This window comes from Mustela erminea, chromosome 6, assembly GCF_009829155.1.
Source record: "Mustela erminea isolate mMusErm1 chromosome 6, mMusErm1.Pri, whole genome shotgun sequence".
Lineage (NCBI taxonomy): Eukaryota > Metazoa > Chordata > Mammalia > Carnivora > Mustelidae > Mustela > Mustela erminea.
This window is the reverse complement of record NC_045619.1, coordinates 14,430,848-14,454,087: the sequence shown is the minus strand read 5'-3', so window position 1 is coordinate 14,454,087 and position 23,240 is coordinate 14,430,848. Positions and strand designations below refer to the sequence as shown.

The 23,240-nt window shown below is 41.0% G+C and overlaps 1 protein-coding gene across 4 annotated transcripts in view; it reads right to left on the bottom strand.

Annotated features, from left to right (window-relative positions):
• Nucleotides 1-22,441, bottom strand: part of PRDM4 (PR/SET domain 4) — a 28,159-nt gene extending 5,718 nt beyond the window's left edge. Inside the window, exons 1-11 of one of the 4 annotated variants that reach the window (XM_032346478.1) lie at nucleotides 22,295-22,441; nucleotides 21,644-21,910; nucleotides 17,457-17,590; nucleotides 15,432-15,617; nucleotides 13,164-13,958; nucleotides 8,780-8,929; nucleotides 7,511-7,629; nucleotides 6,233-6,318; nucleotides 5,472-5,599; nucleotides 4,501-4,815; nucleotides 2,792-2,960 (exon numbers count right to left, since the gene is read on the bottom strand). In XM_032346478.1, coding sequence (XP_032202369.1) covers nucleotides 2,792-2,960; nucleotides 4,501-4,815; nucleotides 5,472-5,599; nucleotides 6,233-6,318; nucleotides 7,511-7,629; nucleotides 8,780-8,929; nucleotides 13,164-13,958; nucleotides 15,432-15,617; nucleotides 17,457-17,590; nucleotides 21,644-21,654 — 2,093 coding nt within the window. In that variant the 5' untranslated portion in view covers nucleotides 21,655-21,910; nucleotides 22,295-22,441. The other 3 variants (XM_032346477.1, XM_032346480.1, XM_032346481.1) reach the window with 3 other exon arrangements.
• Between the last annotated feature and the right edge of the window lie 799 nt (nucleotides 22,442-23,240).

Sequence of the window (23,240 nt, the reverse complement as noted above, 5' to 3'; positions counted from 1 at the left end):
AAAATCAGTTGTGTGGTATTCTAGAAGAAACCACAGTACCACTTGCCAGAGACACTGTGGAAACAAGCCTTTCATCTGGATGAACTCAGCAGCTCTCAACACTGGCTGGACATCAGAGTCGCTTGGGGAGGCTTTAAAAATTACCACAGCCAGGGCTCTATCCCTAACCAACTAAATTAGAATCCCTGGAGGCAGGGCCCTGGCACCAACTGTTTTTCACATCTTCCAAGTGATTATTACGAGCAGTGCTATGGGCTGAACGCTTGTGTGCCCCATCCCCCAGTAAATTCTTATGCTGCAGACCTAAACCACAAAGTTATGGTATCTGGAGGTGGAAACTATGGGAGGTAATTAGATTTAGATGAGGTCATGAAGACCGGACCCCCCATGTTGGGGTAAGTGTCAGAAGAAAAGGCAGACAGAACAAAGCTCATCTGCTGTCTCCCATGTGGGGACCCAGCACGAAGGCAGCTATCTACAAGCCAGGAAGAAGGCTCTCATGAGAATCCAACCATACTAGCACCCTGATTATGGATTTCCAAGTCTCCAGAAGGTTTTCTGTTATGGGAGCTCAAGCTGACTAACATAAGCAGCTGGACTAAATGATCCCATAGATCTCTTTCAGCTCTAATGATGTATAATTCTATATAGTATTTAATAATTCGTGTGTCTAATTTCTAAAATTTCACACTAATAATGGAGCTCCCTTATGAACACTGTTTTTAAAAAGTCATTTTGAGAATTATGAATGTAGATCCAAACTTAATTGATATTTTAGTATCTCAGGTTGCATTTTTTAAAAGATTTATTTATTTATTTGGGAGAAAAAGAGTGAGAAAGAGAGGTGCATATGTGAGCAGGGGGAGGGGCAGAGGGAGAGCAAGAAGAGTGAAACAGACTCCCCGCTGAGTGCAGAACCCCATGTACGGCTTGATCCCACGATCCAGGAGAATATCATCTGAGTCAAAACCAAGAGTCGGATGCCCCTCAGATTGCATGATTAGGAATCAGACAAAAGAGGTGCCTGGGTGGCTCAGTGGGTTAAGCCTCTGCCTTCAGCTCAGGTCATGATCTCAGGGTCCTGGGATCGAGCCCCACAGCCGGCTCTCTGCTCAGACTGCTTCCCCCTCTCTCTCTGCCTGCCTCTCTGCCTACTTGTGATCTTTCTCTCTCTCTGTCAAATAAATAAATAAAATCTTAAAAAAAAAAGGAATCAGACAAAAGAGCAAATATGAAAGCAAAGTAGCTAACTAAACCTCAGAATAAGAATAGCAAGTCTTGGGATGCCTGAGTGGCTCAGTCGGTTAAGCACCTTTTGGCTCAAGTCGTGATCTCAGGGTCCTGGGTTCAAGCCCCATGTCAGGCTCTCTGCTCCCTCTCCCTTTGCTGCTCCCACTGCTTATGTGCTCTCTCTCAAATACATGTTTAAAAATCTTTGAAAAAAAAGAAATAATATCACGCTTCCATTGAACATGACTGTCTAAACAGTACCTCCATAATATAAACTAATGTCTTCTCCCTCTTCTAACATTTGCTAAAGGCTCAGGGCCACAAAATCTATTCTTTTCTCTTTACCACTACCGTAACTAACACAACCTGACATTTAATTACACTTGGATTCATGCAATGAAGTCTTAATGGGTCGAGCAATATTTGACCTTCTCCTTCAATCATCCTGTCCTGTTGCCAGAGTAATCTTTACAAACGGACATCTCACTATGACATCCTTTTCTTAAAGTCCTTCAACGTTTATACAGGAGTGTGAACACACTTAACATTACTGAACAGTATACTTAAAAATGGTTAAGACGGTGAGGCTCCTGGGTGGCTCTGTCATTTTAAGCATCCGACTCTTGATTTCATCTTGGGTCATGATCCTAGGGTTGTGAGATGGAGCCCTGTGTTGCTCATGGGGCCTGCTTGAGAATCTCTCTTTGCCACTCCCCCATCGAACCCTCCACCCCTGGCTAAAATAAATAAATAAATAAAATTTTAAAATGGTTAAGACAGTAACTTTTATATTACGTGGGTTTTTTTTTTTTTTAACTATAATTAAAACACACACCCAGCACAGTGCCAGCTACATGGGGAGGTAAAACCCTTCAGTGCCTTCCCATTATTTCCAGAAAGAAATTTAATTTTCCTAGTTGGATAAAAGGTTCATGACTTCACTGCTGCTTCTCTATCATTCTCCTATGTACAAAACGCTCTAACTGTAAAGAACCACGTGCATTCCAGTCCTTCTTGTATCTGTGTTTCTAAATACGTCTAGATATTCCCACCCTGTTACCCTTCTTTGCCTCTGTGAATCATTTTAACTTATCTTAATACTTAGCTCAGACTACCAGGAAGCTTTTCCAGGACACCCTGGCTGGGTCTGTGACCCTCTTTTACAGCCTCTCAGGATCTGATGCTTACTCTAACTGCAACGTGGTACGGTAGTGTTTTACTGTTCTGGCTCTCTTAGTGGACTCTGAGCTCTTTAAAGACAAAGTCTGTGTCTTTCATCTCTGTATTTTTACCACTTGGCAGAACGGTGGCCATCGAGGAGGTACCTAAAAAATATTTGTTAAATGAGATTATGTGTTGAAAAAAGTAAATAGAGGAGAAAATAAGAAAAATAAAGCAAACAAGTGAAATCTTCCAGGTTAAACCCCAAAACTTAGATTTCCAACCTTCGTTTGGCTATGTGAACACAGGAAGCAGCTACCAAGGTAGGAGACAATGAGTCAGCACTTGCAAGAACTCAAATGCACCACCTAAGAAGCATGTGTGCTGTGGGGTAACTTACTGCGTGTGGATGAGCACATGCTGTTTGAGGTCCTGTCTCCGCATAAACAACTTGTCACAGTAATCACACTTGAGATTCTTCTCACCCGTGTGGATAACCATGTGGGACTCTAGGTGAGCCTTCTGGGTGAAAGACTTGTCACACAAAGTACATCTGTAGTTCTTCTGACCTGCACATTAACCCAAATTGTCACGCTGTGAATAAAACAATCACTAGCATTCTCCAGACAGACAGACACAAGTATGGGTATGTGGCAGAGGCAGGAATGAAACGGAACTGATAACTGGAACATCACTCTCTAGGGCTATCTACCTAGAACCAGTCAGAGAAAATGAAGTTATATTCTGCAAAAGGCCAGCGAAGCTAATAAATCTGACCTCCTTCTAGGACCACTTACCTGATTATTATATGTATTTTTTTTTTTTACTATTTATAGCTGACACATATGAAATCTGGAAAGAAATTACTTATAATTCTAGCAACCAACCTAACCCAATGATGTTTAAAAAAACCTCATGAATTGTAACATCTGTGAATAGACAAACATACTTTTGCAACCTACAGTTTTCTTTATTAAAACATATGACCTCATAAACTAGAGGTGAAATAAAATCCTTCTAAGAATGCAGAAATAAGGGGCGCTTGGGTGGCTCAATGGGTTAAAGCCTCTGCCTTTGGCTCAGGTCAAGGTCCGAGGGTCCTGGGATCGAGCCCTGCATCGGGCTCTCTGCTCAGCGGGGAGACTGTTTCCTCCTCTCTCCCTCTCTCTGCCTGCCTCTCTGCCTATGTGTGATCTCTGTCAAATAAATAAAATCTTAAAAAAAAAAAAAAAAAGAATGCAGAAATAAGATTACTATAAGTCAGGGATTGGCCAACCTTTTGTAAAGTTTAGTCTGTATCTGGAGCTTTGTGGGTCATATAGTCTCCATCATGACCACACAGTCTTAAATGCAAAAGGACAAGGCAGAATTTTACTTTCAAAGATTTGGGGAAGCAATGACCCAGCCAAGAAAACCAAGTTGTCATCAGTTATTTTGTTGTATCTAAAAAATCTGTGCTAGGGGCGCCTGGGTGGCTCAGTGGGTTAAAGCCTCTGCCTTCAGCTCAGGTCATGATCCCAGGGTCCTGGGATCGAGCCCCACATCGGGCTCTCTGCTCCGTGGGGAGCCTGCTTCCTCCTCTCTCTCTGCCTGCCTCTCTGCCTACTTGTGATCACTGTCTGTCAAATAAATAAATAAAATCTTAAAAAAAAAAAAAAAATCTGTGCTAAAAGAAAGGGGTTGGTTTACCTGGAGTTTAGTGAATGGAAACTCAAAATACAAAATTTGGCAGTGTTGACTAGACAATATTCACAGGAAAAAAAACTGGCTCTGGCCACTGACTAGGAATAAGGTCTATGCAAGGCTCAGAGTGTTTCTACAGAATTCCCTTTGCTTTCAGTCCAAACATGCATCAACTTCCTGATGAAGTCCATTTTCCCAGTCAACTTCAAACTATGGTGGGGGCACTTGGAAGGTGAAATACCGTTAATAATGGGAGCTAACACTGAGGAAGCACAATTATCCCACCAAGATCTATCACCCAATGAAGTCCTGCTGTCAGCCACACTCTTACGTGTTAACTGCACCTACAAGACTAGCTAGCTGCAATTTACTACCCCAATTTCTAATTGTTGTGAAATTCCATTTTGATGGTCTAATATAACTTACCTGTATGTATCTTGAGGTGAGTCCGCAGGTTGCTGGGATCACTAAAAGCCTTGCTACAGAAATCACACTTGTGGGGCTTCATACCCATGTGACCCATAAAGTGGACATGAAGTTTGGAAGGAGAGATAAAAGCCTGGGGGCACATTGAGCACTTCCACTTCCTTTCTTTGCTGTGGCTTGGCCCATGGCTGCTGCTGTGGCCCTGGCTATGAAGATGGTTATGGATGTGGCTGGTAAGGTGAGCTTTGAACTCTGTATAGGAATTGCACTCCTTGCCACAGTTACAGAGGTGCACATCTGGGTGTTCGGGAACACCTTCAAAAAAAAAATTACTCAATGTCTCCTCGTACTTAAATTTTAAAACTCGTTCTTGATATTAATCATGTTGCTTACAATTCTCCATTCTACCAAAATTTCCATCTTGCCCACTACTTGTAAAACCGGAATGCCTTGTTTAATACTCTATTCCCAGCATCTCATATATATAGCATGCTGGGCACAAAGGAAGCACCTGTACATAATGGATTATAATACATCTTTCCTAGGCAAAAAAACTTTCATTAAAAATTTTTGTAGTATAAACTCTAATAAAACATTGCTTGTCATCATGACACAGTGCAAAGAAAAAGACTATGAAGGTTAAATCAGTTAAAGGACCTTCTTTTCTTTATTAACTTACGTTACAATGATACTGGCCTCAAAAAAGCAGCCTCAGGAACTTCAAATACCCCAAATCAAAACCTTAACACAGAAGTTCCTTTCATACAAATACTGCTGGATTGATAACATTCAGCTTGTGAAGAACCTCACAGATTTTAACACTTCTAACATAGGGGTAATACCCTGCTTTTATATATACAAATGTATGTGATTTGCTTCAGCTAACATATAAATCATTACCAAAACTACTTCTGGTCCTTGGTGTTTTTATTATGCTAAATTCAGGAGAAACAAGTCTTATAGTAACTTACCCATCTGCTGAGCATAATCCCGGCTATAGTAAAAAAGCAGTTCATTTTCAGGAGGGATATCTTGTGAGGTGCAGAAATAGATTTTTCCGTCATGGGGATAAGCCACCAAATTCTGCTCTTCCCGGTTCCTAAGTTATCACATTTAATAGATCAAGCATACTAATTTTGGAATATATAATAAACATATCATATCCCTAAGCAAAATTCTTTATGAAAACCTGGAACTATTTTCTTTGGGTCATTTTTCTAATTCCCTATTCTATCAGGAGGGACACAGAAAACAGAATTCTTACTTCTGTCCATCAACTGATTGCCCTTTATAGTCAGAAACACCTACAGTGTTTCTGCAGTAAGAAAATTAAATAAAATTAAGTTTTAAAAGAGCAACAGCACAAAGACACAGAGAGAGCTAGCTGAACGAAGAGTTCACTGCAACAACAGCCGAGGGTTGACTAAACGGCAGATATAAAGAGCAGGTACCTACTTGCAAATTCAGGATGACTGTATTATTCCTTACTGTGCTGGTAGGTTAAATAAACTATTTCATTTAAAAAAAAGGATAGCTTCTTCTGTTTGGGTTGATTATATAATCACTATTAGTTAACAACTACTGAAGTGAAGAAGGTAAAAAGCCTTAGTCCTGAACATATGTTTAGACATCAGTATAATCTGGAATTTGGGGCTCTTCCCTATTCTATGCAAAGCTTCCCACTGAAAAACATCCAAATCTTAACCATCTCTTCATCCCAGACTACTCTTACCTGGCTTTGCGCACAAACATCATCCAATTACATTCATTTTCGTCAGTTGTAATGATGCAGAATTCTAGGACACCGTTGTGGTAGATCTGCCAACAGAAGGCAAACATACATGTCAAAGGAACTGACAAGCAACACAAAGTGCTACTGAACTTCGGCTACAACAATCCCATTTACTCTGCAGTAGGCCTCTGCTTTCCTCATCAGGGTGGAACTCCACGGCTACCGTCTGAAAGGCGTGCTCCCTGTCATTTCACCGGGCCCCCAGCTCCAGCAAGGTAATAAAGACCACTGGAGACCACTAGCGAGTGCTCAAGGTATAGATACAATGACCTTGCTGTTCATTATTCACACTTTGGCTGGACTGGAAAAAACAAACAAAAACAACCTATTTGACTTCATCACCTACCGCATGGTGACAAGGAGCTGACTAAACAGACATTAAGGTCATAGAACCATCTCTTCTCAGTCTTTTTCCAGTGGACCTAGTGTTTTTCTGTATTCTTTTTCGATACCAAAATTAATGTCCCCAATGCTGGCAGCACCTTACCTTTCCAATGTTCGCAAGACCCACTTTCCTCTCATTTCAGTTTTGCAGGTATCATTCCCAATCTACTGACTACAAGTGACTCTATAACTATGTTAAAGGAGTATCTGTTTACATCAAAACCCTGCATTTCCAGGATTCCAGTAGAAAATGAAAGAAATGATCCAGGGCTCCTAGGTGGCTCAGTCAGTCAAGCATCTGCTTTCAGCTCAGGTCATGATCCCAAGGACCTGGGATATAGCCCCAAATCTAGCTCCCCGCTCAGCAGGGAATCTGGTTCTCCCTCTCCCTGACTGCAATCACTTGCTCTCTCAAAAATAAATGAAATCATTAAAAGAAAAGAAAACTAGAGAAATGCTCTTAGCTTCCAATTCTAGAACTGTTTCCCAAGCTAACTATTTGAGGGATGTTTTAGTTGATTACAAAGTAAGACTTTCATCATATAAACAAATCCCATGCCCTCAGCTGCCTCAAGTAATTAAAATGAAGAATCACTGGATTATCTAACAACGGGAGGACTATAAACAGTTTATTTTCTAAATTCCATAGCTGGTGTTTTGCTAAATATTATAATTTGGCTACAAAGAACAGAAAGGATGGAACATTAAATAAGTGCCTGACAGGTGAATTGTGGCACCATACTTGTCTTGGCAAATTTTGCTTTTACATCACTTTTAACTACCTCACTATAGTAAAACATCCAAAAGTCACAGAAAAGCTTCATGAACACTGACCTTCCAGATATGGTTGACTGCCTTGTCTGTCCATTCCGCTACTTCCATGGAGTGGCTCTGTTGGCCAATGAGAGGCCCAAAGCAAGTCCGCACAGGAATGGTTTCTCCAGTCCACACACCTATCAGTGAAAAGATACCAACTGCCCAATCAATGATTTCAGCATCTAACAAGATACATAAGAAAGAGTGGCTTAGTTCATGTAAAGAATGTTATCTTTAGAGAACAACTCCAGATACTCCAGCACTCCTGTAAGGTAGCTAAGTCTTATGGGTTCTATCCTATAAATATGGAAAATGTAATGAGCAGATTAAATGTGGCTCAGAAGAAATATGCAGAGTAAGAAGCAGTATCAGAAATCCCTAAACCCAGTGTTATACACAAGGAACCAAACCAAGTCCCTCCAAGTGTTACTTTGGAATTAATACATAAAAAAAGACTAGAGGACATTACTCAATTATAAAAACATAAAGCAATTACTACAAAATGAATCAAACTTATAAAATGATCTGTGCTTAAAGCACTGCTCAATATTATCTAAGCTGTTTCAACATTTTCAACTGACTCATGCCCAAACTACAGCTAAAAAAATGAACCTAGCTTGATACTTTCGAAGAAATGGACAGTAATTCAAAAACTATTTTTTAGATTTATTTTTATTTGACAGAGAGAGACAGGCAGAGAGATAATAAAGCAGGGGGAACGAGAGAGGGAAAAGGGAGCCCGATGCAGGGCTAATCCCAGGACCCAAGGGCCACGACCCAAGCCAAAGGCAGATGCCTAACAACTGAGCCACCCAGGCACCCCTCAAAAACCATTTTAAATTCAAATATGGGTAACGAAACTCTGGCAGTCTGTATTTCTTATTCCTTTTTCCTAAGGAATATTAGACAATCTTTGAACATTCAATCTGACAAAAAGTTATCAGTGATGAATTTACCATGTTTTATAAAAGAAACTTAAGTATTAAGGAATGTTTTGTCACAATTGTTAAAGAATGATACAGCCAAGAATAAAAGTCTTCAGACTCAGGCCACAATTCTTTCCTGTATTCAATTCTGATTCTAAGAAAGAGGAACTTTCTCAAGAAACTTTCAACTTGATTTACTGTTATCACTGGACAAACATTCCTAGAAAGAAAAATCTTAAGAAGTCAAGTAAATTGACTTCCACGTCAACCAAATAATGACTAAATTATACATATCCACTTGTACAACCCTATCCTACAAAGGAAGAGAACTGACAGGGTTTTATGGTTCCCAGATTCTTACCAACTTCTGCTCCCACAACTGATTGGCGGAGAACAAGCTGCTTGGGGAGAGAAAGCCTTGCTCTGCTCTCTATTGGAGTGTCAGGAACAAAAGTCACTGGTCCGTGATCAGGGCAGTCTGAGGGATAAGCTCGGTCACAGAGAGTGCACCCTATGGATAGGAAATTTGGAAGACAAAAATGGGGTTATTTCAAGCAGACTGGTACCACCTACTTTCTTATTTAAATGCTAATTACTAAACTATAACCAGTAAAAAGCAAAGGTCTAGTAAAAATACTCTGATCCGGAGCATCTGGGTAGCTCAGTTGGTTAAGCATCTGCATTCAGCTCAGGTCATGATCCTGGGGTCCCCACATGAGGCTCCATACTCAGCCGGAAGTCTGCCTCTCCCTCTGCTCCTCCTCCTCCTCATTCTCTCTAATAAATAAATGAAATCTTAAAAAAATACTCTGATCAAACAATCACTTTCTTACACCAAGCTACATATCCCACTCGTACATCTCTCTCCAGTAAGATCTGATTTTTTTTTTTAAATCTCATAGGACAATTTTACTATTTAGTCCATAGAGACTAAAAGGAAACACTGTATTAATTTAAGATAAAAGTACATTGTTTCTTACCTAAAGTAGACACATTAGATACATAATATCTTTAGATCTGATATCTAAAGTCCCAGGATTCCAATTCTACCAAACTATGTGAGGAAACTGGAGTTGAAACGCCATCACGCAAAGCCACAACATAGATGATAACATAGATCAACGGAGGCAGAGACACTGTTTGCTTTTGCTTCACTATAAATAAACTGGTCACCCAGGTTTTGAGGAGATTCTTGGGACCAAAAAAAAAACCCAAACCAAAACAAAACAAAAAAACACCCCAACCAAAAAAATGCTCTTAGGGACAGTAGGTAGAATCACATTCTTGCAGACATGTTTGCTTAAATTTCTTACTGTATGTTCCTTTTGCACTGTCAGAAAGGGTGCTGCTCTCTACGGTTACTGTTAACTTCACTTTTCCAAGCTCATGAAGTGTCTTTCTCCATAAATCTTGTACTCTATCACTGCTAAGGAACAGTACACGTGACCTATCAGTCACTGGTTATGTACAGACTTTCCAAATTAGTCCACAAAATAGTTGTGAGTACATCAACCGCAGAACCACAGCCATCTAAGTATTTTTTTTCCCCTAAGCAATTGTTTAACATTTCTCCTTAAATGACATAAAATAGCAGTTTTCATATTTGGGCAAAGCAGAAATAATACCTTACTTCAACTAATACTTGACTAAAAATTCTTTGAAGATCAGATTAGAGATCACCTACACTTGGTGAGAGCTGATTCTCCAGTGCTCTTAACAAGAAACCAGGCTAAATCTCCAAAGGAGATTCAGGTTTCATAGTGCAAAGAAAAATACTTGGAGGTTTCTCTGAAAATACACAAATGGTCAATGAGAATATGTAGAGGTTTGACATCATTGTCACTAGGGAAATGCTAACACCATGAGATGCTACTTCCCACCCACTCCACGGCCAATAAGACAGCTATAACAGAAAGTGTTCAGAAGATGTGGAGAAACTGGAAAACACACACACTGATGCTGGGAATTCAAAATGGTCCAACTACTTCAGAAAACAGTCTGGCAGTTCCTCAAAAAGTTAAACATGGAGCAATTCCACTCCTAAATATACATCTAAGAGACTTAAAAACTTATTCATACAAAAACTTGTAAATGAACATTCATGGCAGCCTTATTCATGATAGGCACCAGGAGAAACAACCAAACGTTCATGAATGAAAGGTGGATAAGCAAAATGTGGTCCAGTCACATGACAGACTATTATTCAGCCCGAAAGAGGAATGAAGGACTGATACCTGCCATGACATGAATGAACCAGGACAACATTATGCTAAGGGAAGGAAGACACACAAAGCCATATGTCGTATGCTTCCATTATATGAAGTGTCCAGAATAGGTGAATCTATATAAAGTCGATTAGTGGTTACTGAGGATGGTTGTGGGGAGGGAAGGGTTAGAAGGGTGGGAATGATGAACGGCTCCTAGCGCAGCATACTTACCCGGTGATGAAAACATTTTGGAGTTAGGTAGTGGTGCTGCTTGCACAATCTTGTCAATATCCTAAAAACCACTAAGTTGTATAATTTAAAATGTATATGGGAATTATATTTCATTTCCTTGTTTTTAAGATTTATGTATTTGAGAGAGACAGGGAGCGAGCATGAGCAGAGAGAGGGAGAAGCAGACTCCCTACTGAGGAGGAAGCACAATGCGGGGCTCGATCCCGGAACCCCAAGATCATGACCTGAGCTGAAGGCAGATGCTTAACTGACTGAGCCACCAGGCATACCAGCATAGCTCATTTTTAAAGAAACGCACAAAGGAGCAAGGCCCACTTAAAAAAGAATCAATAGACTTATTAAGGACACGTGGTCTGCTTAGTGAAAGAGCCTACATTAATCACATTCCCAAATTAAGATATTTTAAAATTATAATTTCCAATAATCTTTCAGAAGATTAGCACAGTTTTCCTCATTGCTTGGCTCCTGAGGCACCAGCTTTGTCCTACTCCTCTGACCCTCCTGTTCAGTCTACATTGGAAGTTCTTCCTCCACCACTGTCTTGGCATCCCCAGCCTTCCTACATTCCACTCTCACTAGGAGATCATTCCACCCCACATCCATGGCTGTAAGTAATGTCTTATTTATTAACATTTCTTTGTTTGAGAGAGAGAGTGTGAGAAATAGCATGAGAAGGGAGAAGGTCAGAGGGAGAAGCAGACTCCCCATGGAGCTGGGAGCCCCATGCGGGACTCCATCTTGGGACTCCAGGATCACGACCTGAGCTAAAGGCAGTTGCTTAACCAACTGAGCCACCCAGGAGCCCATAAATAACGTTTTAATACTCAGGATCCCTGAATATTTGCAGACAGATCTCTGTGCTCCATATTAAAATCTCAATAAACATCTCTCCTGGGTATTTTATACACTGAAATCAGTATGTCAGACACCAGACTCAACATCACTCCTCAAAAACAAAAAAAAGGCAGTCCTCCTCCACCATTATCCTAAGGAGTGGTACCACTATCCACCTAGTTTCCCATGCCAGAAACCAGGGTTATCTCCTTAACCAATCTCTCCCCCAACTTCAACCCATCGGCAAGCTCTACGAAGTTCTTTGTAAATATTCCCCACTTTCCTTATCATCATTACCTCTACTCTAGGTTAGAAAATCACCTTTCACTGAAATTACGGCATCCTATTCCTTACCTGTCTACTCGCCTCACGTTGCAGAGAGCCCCCATCCCAAATCTCAGTCCTTAAGACCCTTGACTGGTCTTAGAAGACCCTTTGTATTCTGGCTCCTACTTCTTTCTCATCACCCCCATATTATGCTTCAGCAATTTTGAACCACACAAAATTCTTTTAGTTCTAGGCACTTACGGGTGCCAGCTCCTGTCTGGGACACTGTTCTTCTTGATACTCAGCTTTCAACATCTTTCCTGCCCTTCAGGTCTATGCTAACACATGCACAGCCTCCCCTAGTAAGTCTTCTCTATTCCCTCCATGGCCTGGTTAGATGCTCCCCCCAGGCTCTTTGAGACCTCGCACTTAATCCCCTCTTCCCACTTACCATACTAGATTGCAACAGCTTGTTTACCAGCCTATGCTTCCCATCAGACTATAATCTCTTTAAAGGCATGTGTTGTCTCTTACACACTGTTTTCCACACTGCATCTAGCATAGAGGCTGGCACAGAGTAAGCCCTCCACACGTTTCCTGCACCAATGAAGCATGTAGTGACACCAACAAATGAACAGTTTTTACACTGCTTTCTGTTATTGTTGTCCCACGTAGAAAAACTTCTACATGCCCAACTACAGTAATTTATATGCATTCTGAACAAAAATAAAAATTGCATTTGTATCTTCCTACATTTTTCCATGGGAATAAAGAAAGTACACATGATCTAATAAATTTGTCTTACATTGGAAAAAACACATAGCATGACACATAGACAATATCTCACTGAAGTTTACTTCTATAATAACTAAAGTTATTATATCTACTTCTGAAACCCAGGGAAATATCTTGAATACTACTGGACTGACCTTATCTGTAAAATACAGAAGGAAACGACTATGGTTTCCTTACTTCAGAATACTGTAAGAACCAACAAAATGCTTATATGTCATTTGGCTTATCTGAGGAAAAGGCACATTAATATAAAGAACAATACACAAAGAAAAATTCCAATATCTAGTCACTTTCTATACTCCCTTAATGTCTGACTTTGTGATTAAATCTGTTAGAGACGATGGCCCTATCTACCAATATTTCCAGAAGAAAAAGGCTAAACACACTCACAAATTGTAAACAAGGTTGCCATATTTTCCTTGTTTGAATTGGAGTCTTCCATTTGCAGTGAAGGTGGTACAAAAGAAAGACTGTCTGAAGATACATCTACATGACCTGTCCCCATAGCAACCTCCTGGGTGATGGAGGAGACAGCCACTGGTTCTAGGCTTAGGCCAACTTCGTGAAGGGAAACAGATTCTAAGGAGGCGAGGTTGTGTGAGGTAGAGAGTGCCACGCTTACAGAGTTGGTGCTCATGGCCACGGTGTGAATGGAGTCACTGAGGGCACTGTCAGACATCCCGTTGACCCGACTTGCAATATGGTCTGTCTCCATGACCACAGGGAGCTCTAGGCCATTCCCATGAATGGGTATCACACCACCATGTCCTACAGTGTCTGCTGCAAGGTTGTTGCTCACAGAATCTACAGACAGAGGTTCGTGACTTCTGGAGCCATTTGGGATTTGGGAATGCTCGCCTGCGACACCATCCATTGTAAGTTCTTCTGCCATTCCATCTGTAGAGATTGGGCTGGTAACCCTAGAGACGTTCTCCATAGTGATTGTTGTGTCCAAGGCCACCTCATGGCCATCAGTGGGGTGAAGACTTTGGGCACCATGTGTGTTCACAGAGCGAGAGTCTATTGAAACAATCCCTGGTTCTAATCCAACATTTCCATTGGACTGATAGGGATCTAGAGCTGAAGCGTTATTGGCAATAGATAATGCTGTATTACCATCAACATTTATAGAGTTAGGGTGGATATACTGAGGAGGTGGTCTGTCAGCTAAATAAGACAAAATGCCTGAGAAAAGGAGAAGATGAGATATCACTTGTTAGTACATCGTTAAATATAAGGAATTCCAAATGCTAGAAACCATATTCCTTACAAATTTAACTAAATCTCTTAACTACTTTGTTGGTTTAACTGATGTACTTTATAAAAATAGCAACATAAGTAGACCATAAAATAATCTTCTAGCTCCTTATTTGGTTAAACTGATATATATATACTTTATAAATAGCAACATACATATATCATAATTCAAGTTTTCCCTGTGAAACTGAGACACTGTAAAAGATTAACTATGTTCCTTTGAAGTCACTGGAAATTAAGCATTTAAATGATGCCTTTAAAATACACATAGTTGGAATTCCTGAGACCCAAGGAGCTGAAATTTGTTCTATCAAAGTTAAAAAGTAAAATGATTTAAAAGCAGGTCTTCCACATGAAAAATTTAATTAAGAAAATTTAAATATAACCTAGTTTTAAGTTATTAAACTATCATAGCACATTAGATTCTATTCAAAACAAAAGTCACAACTGAATCTGCTTTATTAAAACCAAAAGAAATAGATGAACACATGGGCTTATCAGGATGTGGTGAAATGGTACTTGCTGCATTGCCAGTAGGAGTGTAAGTTACTAAAACCTCTTTGGAACACATATGTATAAAGAATTCCAAAAATATTCATATGCTCTTGTACAAGAAAGGATAATCCTTTCTTAGGATAATCCTGCCTGAATGCATTTTATAGATATTATACACAAAGTCATTCCTACAATAGTAACAAGAACCTAGAAAAACCAAAGTGTCCAACAAGAAAGATTGATATATAAACAAACCATGGAATATCCAATCAGTAGACTGTAATGCAGCAGTAAAAAGAGTAATTATGGAAACCATGCAGCAGTTATGGAAAATAACTACATAAAAATATGAAGTGGAGAAAGGTAAAGATTTACAATCATACAGATAGTATAGTCTTAATTATGAAAAACAGTAAAAATTCTATACACCAAGATAAAAGGCAGGAAGGAAGTACACCAAAAAGATAGATGAAGGGACTATGAGTGGTTCTCTATTTGCTAAATTTTGTAAAATAAATATACACTTAGAATAAAAAGTCAGTAAACTTAAAAAAAAAAAAAACCTTAAATTTATAATAAACAATGACACTAGCAGGACATGTGGTTGACAAGAATTACAACTGCAGAATTATAAAAATTGAACCTAGGAAATACTGGAAGAAAAAGGAGAAAAAAAATTTCTTTATGTGCCATTAAGAAATTAAGTCTAGTCAAACTGCTATATTAATAATGTGTTATCTGTACATTCTAAGAGGAAAGGTACAAAAATCTATTTATTTTTACCCACCTAGAGATTAATATCCAATACTGACAAACAGAAAAAAGTGTTATTCAAGTCTTCAAGTAGGAAGGTTAAGAGGAGGCTCTATTCTTTCTTCTAATGGCCCAAATAACCATAATACTTACCAGGTAGAATAGTTCTGAAGTAACTGCTCTCCAGGTGGGGGTAAGGTGGCGGAGGTAGGGTGTAGTTTCTTTCAGGCAACCCGCACATCACCCCTCGATCCCCGATACCCATTGGGAGCATCAGAGATAAAGCAGAAGGTAAAGAGCTCAGGGAGGGACCCAGGTTTGGAATTGCCACTGGCAGACCTACAAAATATTTTTTTCTCAATTAAAAGAAGGTAAGTACTTAAAAACTCTCTCTATAATCACTAAACTCTTAGGAAGGTTTCTGCATATGGGGGGGAAAAAAATCTAACCGAATAGCCTTTTATATCCCCAGACAGTATTATGCAGACATCCACAAATATGTCTTTTTTTTAAAGATTTTATTGATTTATTTGACAGACAGAGATCACAAGTAGGCAGAGAGGCAGGCAGAGAGAGAGGGAAGCAGGCTTCCTGCTGAGCAGAGAGCCCAATGCGGGGCTCAATCCCAGAACCCTGGGATCATGACCTGAGCCGAAGGCAGAGGCCTTAATCCACTGAGCCACCCAGGAGCCCTGATATTGTGAATTTTTTTTACTTTTTTACATTTACCATTTTATATGGTGAGAATGTTTTACTTTTTAAAAATCCATAGATATGTTTATACTTAGAAGTTAAATCCAAAACTGTATAAATATACTTTCATACAGTCTTTTGTACATGTGCTGTATCTTGTGATTTAAAAAATTTAAACTTTAGATTACATCTACCTTGGATTATACGTGCAAGGTGTAGAAGTGACTCTTACCATGCCTAAGTATAATGATGAAGACTCACTAACTTGAACAGTGTTGATCTGCATTATTTTTGCCTGTGGTACTCTTTTTTAATATGCTTTTCCTCCATAATAAGAGTGTTCACTAAAACGAATGCCTAAGATTCCTTTTGATTAATGCCTCATTAATCGAATAAGTTAAATATTAATAAATTTTTTTAATCTCTTTTATGGACACTGAAAGGAATATGGAGACCTAGTTTAGATGAATTTATTTAGCGCTGCATTTAGCAATTAAGCAGGTAGTTCCCTACAGAGAACTATTTAAACAACTTAAAGATTTAAAATATACTTAAACATTTTTTTTTTATTTTATTCTTAAGTAATCTCTACAAACTTACAACTCTGAAATCAAGAGTCACATGTTCCACTGACTGAAGCAGCCAGATGTCTGCATTAACTCTAATTTTGATTTTAAAAAGCCCAATACAAGGGCACCAGGGTGGCTCAGTTGTTAAGCGTCTGCCTTCTGTTCAGGTCATGGTCCCAGGGTCCTGGGATCCAGCCCTACCTCGGGCTCCCTGCTCAGTGGAAAGCCTGCTTCTCCTTCTCACACACCTCCTGCTTGTGCCTCTCTGTCAAATAAATAAATAAAATCTTCAAAAGAATAAAAGCCCAATACATTACGACGTCATAGATCATTAAGAATAGCTTGTTTCTTTTCTGTTTCAAAAGAAAAAGAAAACAAATAAAAAGGCTTTACAAGTGTAACAATGGGGGAAATGAGCTTTTTCTACAGTATTCCTCTGAGTACTGAGGCTCATGGGAGTTTCATGTAGGAGCTACATCTCTGGTATCACCTCTTTGAATTCTAAGCCTGGGGCATTTGCAGTTGTTGCAATATAATAAAAAAATAAAGCTCAATTTCTCTTAATTTCTGGGAACAGTCAGTAGCGTAACTTTCATTCCCTTCTATTAACCCGGGGACAGAGTACCAAGGGTGTGAACCAGATGAATTGATAAACCTAAATAAAACGTGAAGTCAACTACATCTCTAGATAAAGGCCACCAACCCCACAAGAGAACTAATCAGAAAAAACTGCTGCTCCTCTCCACTAGAACTCCAGAAACATTTCTTCCATGATGGTGCCACATGTGGAACTGATGTTCAGACCTGCTTGGCTTCCCCTTTACACTCTTAAAGGGGCTCTCTCCCCCTTCAGGATCCACTGAGAACAATTATGCAATTAAGTGTGGAAATTCAGTCGCTCTCCCGTACTGCTCACCTGGAGCAGGGATGGCATTGTGAGTGGGTGAAGCAGCCAACCCTAGATGACTCCCTGAGACGGGCAAGGCATTGCTCACAGAGGGTGAAGTCAGCTGCTCCATCCCCACTGGGCTCAGGTTCATTTCATTCATCCTAAGGAAGAGCACACACAACCAGTTAGGCAAAATCTTACCTCAGTGATTCCATTTAAGTTCCGGAAGAACCTGAAACGATGGGGGTAAGGAAATGAGAGCTGACCAACTACTACTGCATTCTTATGCTTACAGTTCTCTGATGGAGGGTCTTATTCTTTCTACTGAGAAGGAAACTGGGATTCAGAGTCATTAACTCAATGTCACAAAGCAACTGGATTTAACTCAAACCCTATGCACACTGACTGAAGCAGACTCCAATCCTTAGAGCACACGGCAGTAAGAGTTTGGTTTTTTATTCAAACACTAAGCTTTTTCTTTCACATTATTTTCTTCAGATGGCCTACTTGTTACTTCAAATGAGACTTTTGTAGAGTTTGTTTTAACTCACTCAAAAGGTAATTTTTTTTTTTACTAAGAGTTACAGTGATACAGAATCTGAATTAGATTATTAACTGTGTGAAGAAGCACCGTATTTCCACCATGGATTAGATTTTATTAAAATTCCATACAAAAATCTTAATAATATCTGCCATATAGCGAGGTTCATTATGTAAGCTTTGCTATGCTACATACTTTATAAAAATTTATTTCATATTCTTTCACCAATTCGTCATAATAAATGAGGAAACCAGTCTCAAAGAGGACATGTCATATGCACCAAATCCTAGCAATTAAGTAGAAGAGCACAGATGATGCTGCAAAACATTGCCAAAAAATTTCTTAATATATCAAACCTTTTTTTTTTTTTTCCAAATCTACAGACCATTTTTGTCAAGCCAAAAAATCTGAGAATCACCTTTTCTTTGCAACCTATCTTACATTATCTTTAACAGTATTATCAGAATACACTGGTTTGGGGTGCCTGGGTGGCTCAGTGGGTTAAAACCTCTGCCTTCAGCTCGGGTCATGATCTCAGGGTCCTGGGATCAAGCCCCACATCAGGCTCTCTGCTCAGCGGGGAGCCTGCCTTCTCTTCTCTCTCTGCTTACTTGTGATCTCTCTGTCAAATAAATAAATAAAATCTTAAAAAAAAATACACTTGTTTGAGCAAGTTGCTTGCTCTTGGAGGCTATCAAGAACTATTAGTTCCTATGTAAGAATTAGAGACTGCCATATTATAAACTGCCATATTATAAACATTATAATTTCAATAAGCTAGCCAACAGGTTATCCGAAGGTTACTAAAGTCCTCCAATCCCAGACCACCTGGGTGGCTCAGCCGGTTAAGTGTCTGCCTTTGGCTCACGTAATGATCTCGGTCCTGGGATAGAGCCTTACAGTGCTGAGTCGGGCTCCCTGCTCAGTGGGGAGTCTGCTTCTCCCTCTACCCTTCCCCCCTGCTTGTAATCTCTAACTCTCAAATAAAATGTTTACCAAAAAAAAAGAAAAATCTCCAATTCTATATTGAGAGTAAGCATAGGGCACAGTAATGCAAGCTCTTCTGCGTCTATCCCATGGGAGGAGTAAAGAAAGAAAGGAGGAATCAAATGGATCTACATATTCCTTAGCAGTGAACGCAAACCTAAATAGGTTTTAATCTGAAAAATGGCAGTATCAGCTATCAATAAACCTGAAAATAATAGCTCACACTTACTACTCCCTTACTGACCTAAGTGATTTACATGTAATTTACATGTAATTATTTCACCTAATCCTTATAACTGCTGTGAGGTAGGTACTATTCTTGATCCCATTTTAGAGATGAGAAAACGGACTCAGAGAGACTAAGAAACTTAACCCAAGATTATATAACAAGTGACAGTTGGAATTTAAATCCAGGTCTCCCAATTTAAGAAATCTAAGCCAAATCAGTATGTTGTGCACTTAAGACCAATATAACATTGTATGTCAACACCTGAAATTAATACAACATTGTATGTCAACTACAATAAAAAAAAATTTTTTTTAAGACTTTATTATTTATTTATTTGAGGGGGCGGAGGACACCGCTCAGAGGGGTTAGGCGAAGCAGGTTCTCAGCTGAGCAGGGAGCCTGATGCAGGGCTGGATCCCAGGACCCTGAGTTCATAACCTGAGCCGAAGCAGATGCTTAACCGACTGAGCCACCCAGGGGACCCTACAATAAAAAAAAGTTTTAAAAAGAAACTCAAGAAACTCAAGCTGTTAACTACAATTAGACAATTATACTACAAGAACCATTTGCCTTTTACACAGTTCCAATAATTAGGATCTGTGTATTTGTATTACGCGTTGTGTTTAAAGTCCCATGTAGACCTGTTCCTGCATTATTCTACATCCAGAGGCTTTAATCTTACCCCAGGCCATGTAGCTCATTAAACTAAACTCTCAGACATTAATAAAATGAACAAGGCTCACAGTGGAGAACAGGCACTCTGAAGTATTTGATATGGATGGAGCAATGCATTTTCATCGCCACTAGAAAGGCAACTAGAAGTACATGACAAATGAGGTACGCCTTACAAAGGAGAACACATTAATAACAGTATTTAATTATGCTATAAAGAGTGCAAAAAAAATCTTTATAGCCTAAAGAAACAATAGCTACCTTAATTTTCCAAGTTTCTAGGCGTGGGTTGGTTTAAAACGGACTTTTCCCGTAACTTTTTATAGCTACAAATATAACTAAAACTCTACAACCACTGGAGCAGGGGGTTACAACAAATGGGTTACAATAATTTTTTAAAGTACACTTAAAAGTCTACAGCTTCAAATCCCATTCTAAAAATTTCTGAATATTAATCTGTGTACCTAATCTCCAGATAAAAATCAAAATGGTGTTTCTAGGTTGATTCCTAGGCCTTCTCTTAAACCAGTACAAACCAGAGTTTAATGTGAGAACCTCAGCAGATTTCTGCTTCGTTGTGAGTCACTAAAACGTGATGACCTCAGCAGCCATAAACCAAAGGTAACTAGTATCTCCCAGAGGGAAAGCAGATGAAGGGAGGAATTTACAATATGATCCTCATAAGACTCTCTCTCTGAAGTGCAATTCTATTCTACCTACCTTTCTCACAGGAGTTTCTGGGAAGCAATCTGGGAAGAAGGGCCCAAATCATACCCACCTCTCTTCTTCCTACTCACTCCTGGTAAAATCATTTCTTTCACACTTCTACACTTTATGTGTGTGTTTCTAACTGACCCAGGAATAAATCATTTGCCAGTTGCTAATGACTTTTTCTTAGAATCTTACACCGTTTTCTTAGAATGACATATAAGAAGGTAAATGAGGGGCGCCTGGGTGGCTCAGATGTTAAGCGTCTGCCTTTGGCTCAGGTCATGATCCGGGGGTCCTGGGATAGAGCCCCACATGGGGCTCCCTCCTAGGCAGGGAGGCTGCTTCTCTCTCCCCCATTCCCACTGCTGTGCTCTCTCTCACTGTCTCTCTCCCTGTTAAATAAATAAAATCTTAAAAAAAAAAAAATTAGTCATGTTAAAAAAAAAAAGAAGCTAACTGAAATGCAGGCACTTTGCAAAATGCAAGGGGCAGTTTCAGCAACTTCAGTGAATTTGTTTTATATTCCTCCATCCTAAACATACATCCTATGAAAGGGTCCCAAAAGAACAGCCAAACATAACTATATCCGGGATATTTCTGTACTGACATGGTATGATTAAATACTTCAAACATTAGCATGAAATCTGCAAAACTAATCATTTCTACCTGCAAAATTAAGAACTTAATTTCTCCACATTACCGTCCAAGTCAAAGGATAACCAGCAAAATTCAAGGGGAAGCATGGTGAAAAGCTAAAAACACACTCTGGAATTCAAATCAAGATATAAAAAGCTCAAGTAACTCAAAGGCATAGGGAAAATGTCAATGAGCCAACAATCCATGTGTGGCTATCTGGAACTATTCACATTTGGAGTAAATCTGGTTGAATCAGAGTATATTCAACCCAATTCTGGCTTCTGGATTTCTCGATCCTTTTGGGACGTATATCCATCTGCAAATCGCACCTGTAACCCTCCCCCGCGGCATCGAAAACCAAAGAAAGGCACTCTAAACTCTCCTTTGCCAAATGTTTTCCACAGACGTCACCAGCGCGGAGCCCACCAAGCTACTCACCTGTGATGCATCTGCTTGGGGCCAAGTGTCAGAGAAAAGAACACACGGGTGGCGGGGAACCGGCATCAGGGACTGCGTTCCAGGGTCACGTGCTACCGCATCTTGCTTACAACCGCTGCACAAACGCGGCCACTCGGCCCCGCGGCCGCCCAGGGCCGCCCAACTTCTCCCGAGGGCCGGCGGCCGCGCTCCCCGCCGCGAGATGGGGCATGCCGAGAGACACCCGGGGCTTTTCCTCCAGAAGCTTCGGGAGGGAGGCTGCCCAACCTGGGGAAGGGGAGGACAAGGGCGGTCACCCAAACGGGGGAGGGGGATGCAGGCCCCGTCCCCACGCCACCGGAGAGCCCAGGCGCTGCGGACGCCGCCTCCCAGGGGCGGACGGCTGACTCGCCCGCTCGCCGGCGTGGGGCCCGCAGGCCCCGCCGCCCTCGCCCCGCCCCGGCCGGGCCCGTGCGCAGCCCACCTGCCGGTCGCGCGAGGGGCGCGCGCGCCTGCCTCACCGCTTTGTTCCTCATCCGGGCAGAGCTCGCCTCGGGCCCTCCCCGCCCGCTCGACCCCCGCGCCCCGGGGGCCGCCGGCCTAACGTTTCCCGCCCGGCCTGGCCCGGCCCGGCCCAGCCCAGCCTAGCCCGCCGTCTCCTCGGGGCCGCACCCTCCGAAGCGCGTTTCCGGCTCCTCAACCACTCGGGGCGCCTGCCGCTCCGCCCCTCGTGCGTGCGCCCCTCCCCGCCTTGGCCCGCTAGCGGCGCCGGCGTTCCGGCGTCCCTCCCCCAACCGAACCCCTTCTGCGCGTGCGCACTGCGGGGACCCAGGCCCGAGGGTGCCTGGCTGCGAGAGGCTCCGCCGGGAGCGCCGCGTCTCCGGCGGGCTGGATTGCATCGAGCGCCGAGCTATCGACCCACAGTTGCTAGGCAACCAGAGCTAATGCGCAGGTAGCAAAGGGGTTCTGAGTCCCCTAAATCCTCAGATTCAAGGTTTTAGTCTTCTTGCCATTCTCCTCCTGGGGAAGCGTGGGTCCACGCAAGCCCCAAAGATTCGAAGTAAGGGACTTAAGCCCAAAGATGTTGGCGCTGTTGCCCAGGAGGAATTGGGAATCCGTCTTGAATAGCTTTCACCCTATGTACACCTGAAGATGCCCAGTTTCCCTGCTTCAAATCATAAATGGGGGAGTGGGATTTGTACAGATTTTCTTCCCCTCATCTCTTTGCCCTTCTCTCCTGTACGCCAAACCCCGTGCTAAGCTCTAGGAATACGGAGATGGGATCATTTTTCTCTAATGTCAAGTTTGTGAGGACTGGACATTTAAACTACAACAAACTGCCTAGTACCTTCCAGCAAAGGTACTTCCTAGTACCTACCAACAAAACCGCGGAGATCCAGGAATTCCTCCTTTCCTTCACAAATCAATTACTGAATGACATCTCAAACATAGAAATACAAAACAAGATACAGGTCTTGACCTTGAATAGCTTGTTGTCTAGTTAAGACTGGTGAGTTTTGCAAATTCAATCCCAGGTAAAGGGGCAAAGAGGCACGCACAATGTTTTTTTTTTTTTTTTTAAAGATTTTATTTATTTATTTGACAGAGAGAGATCACA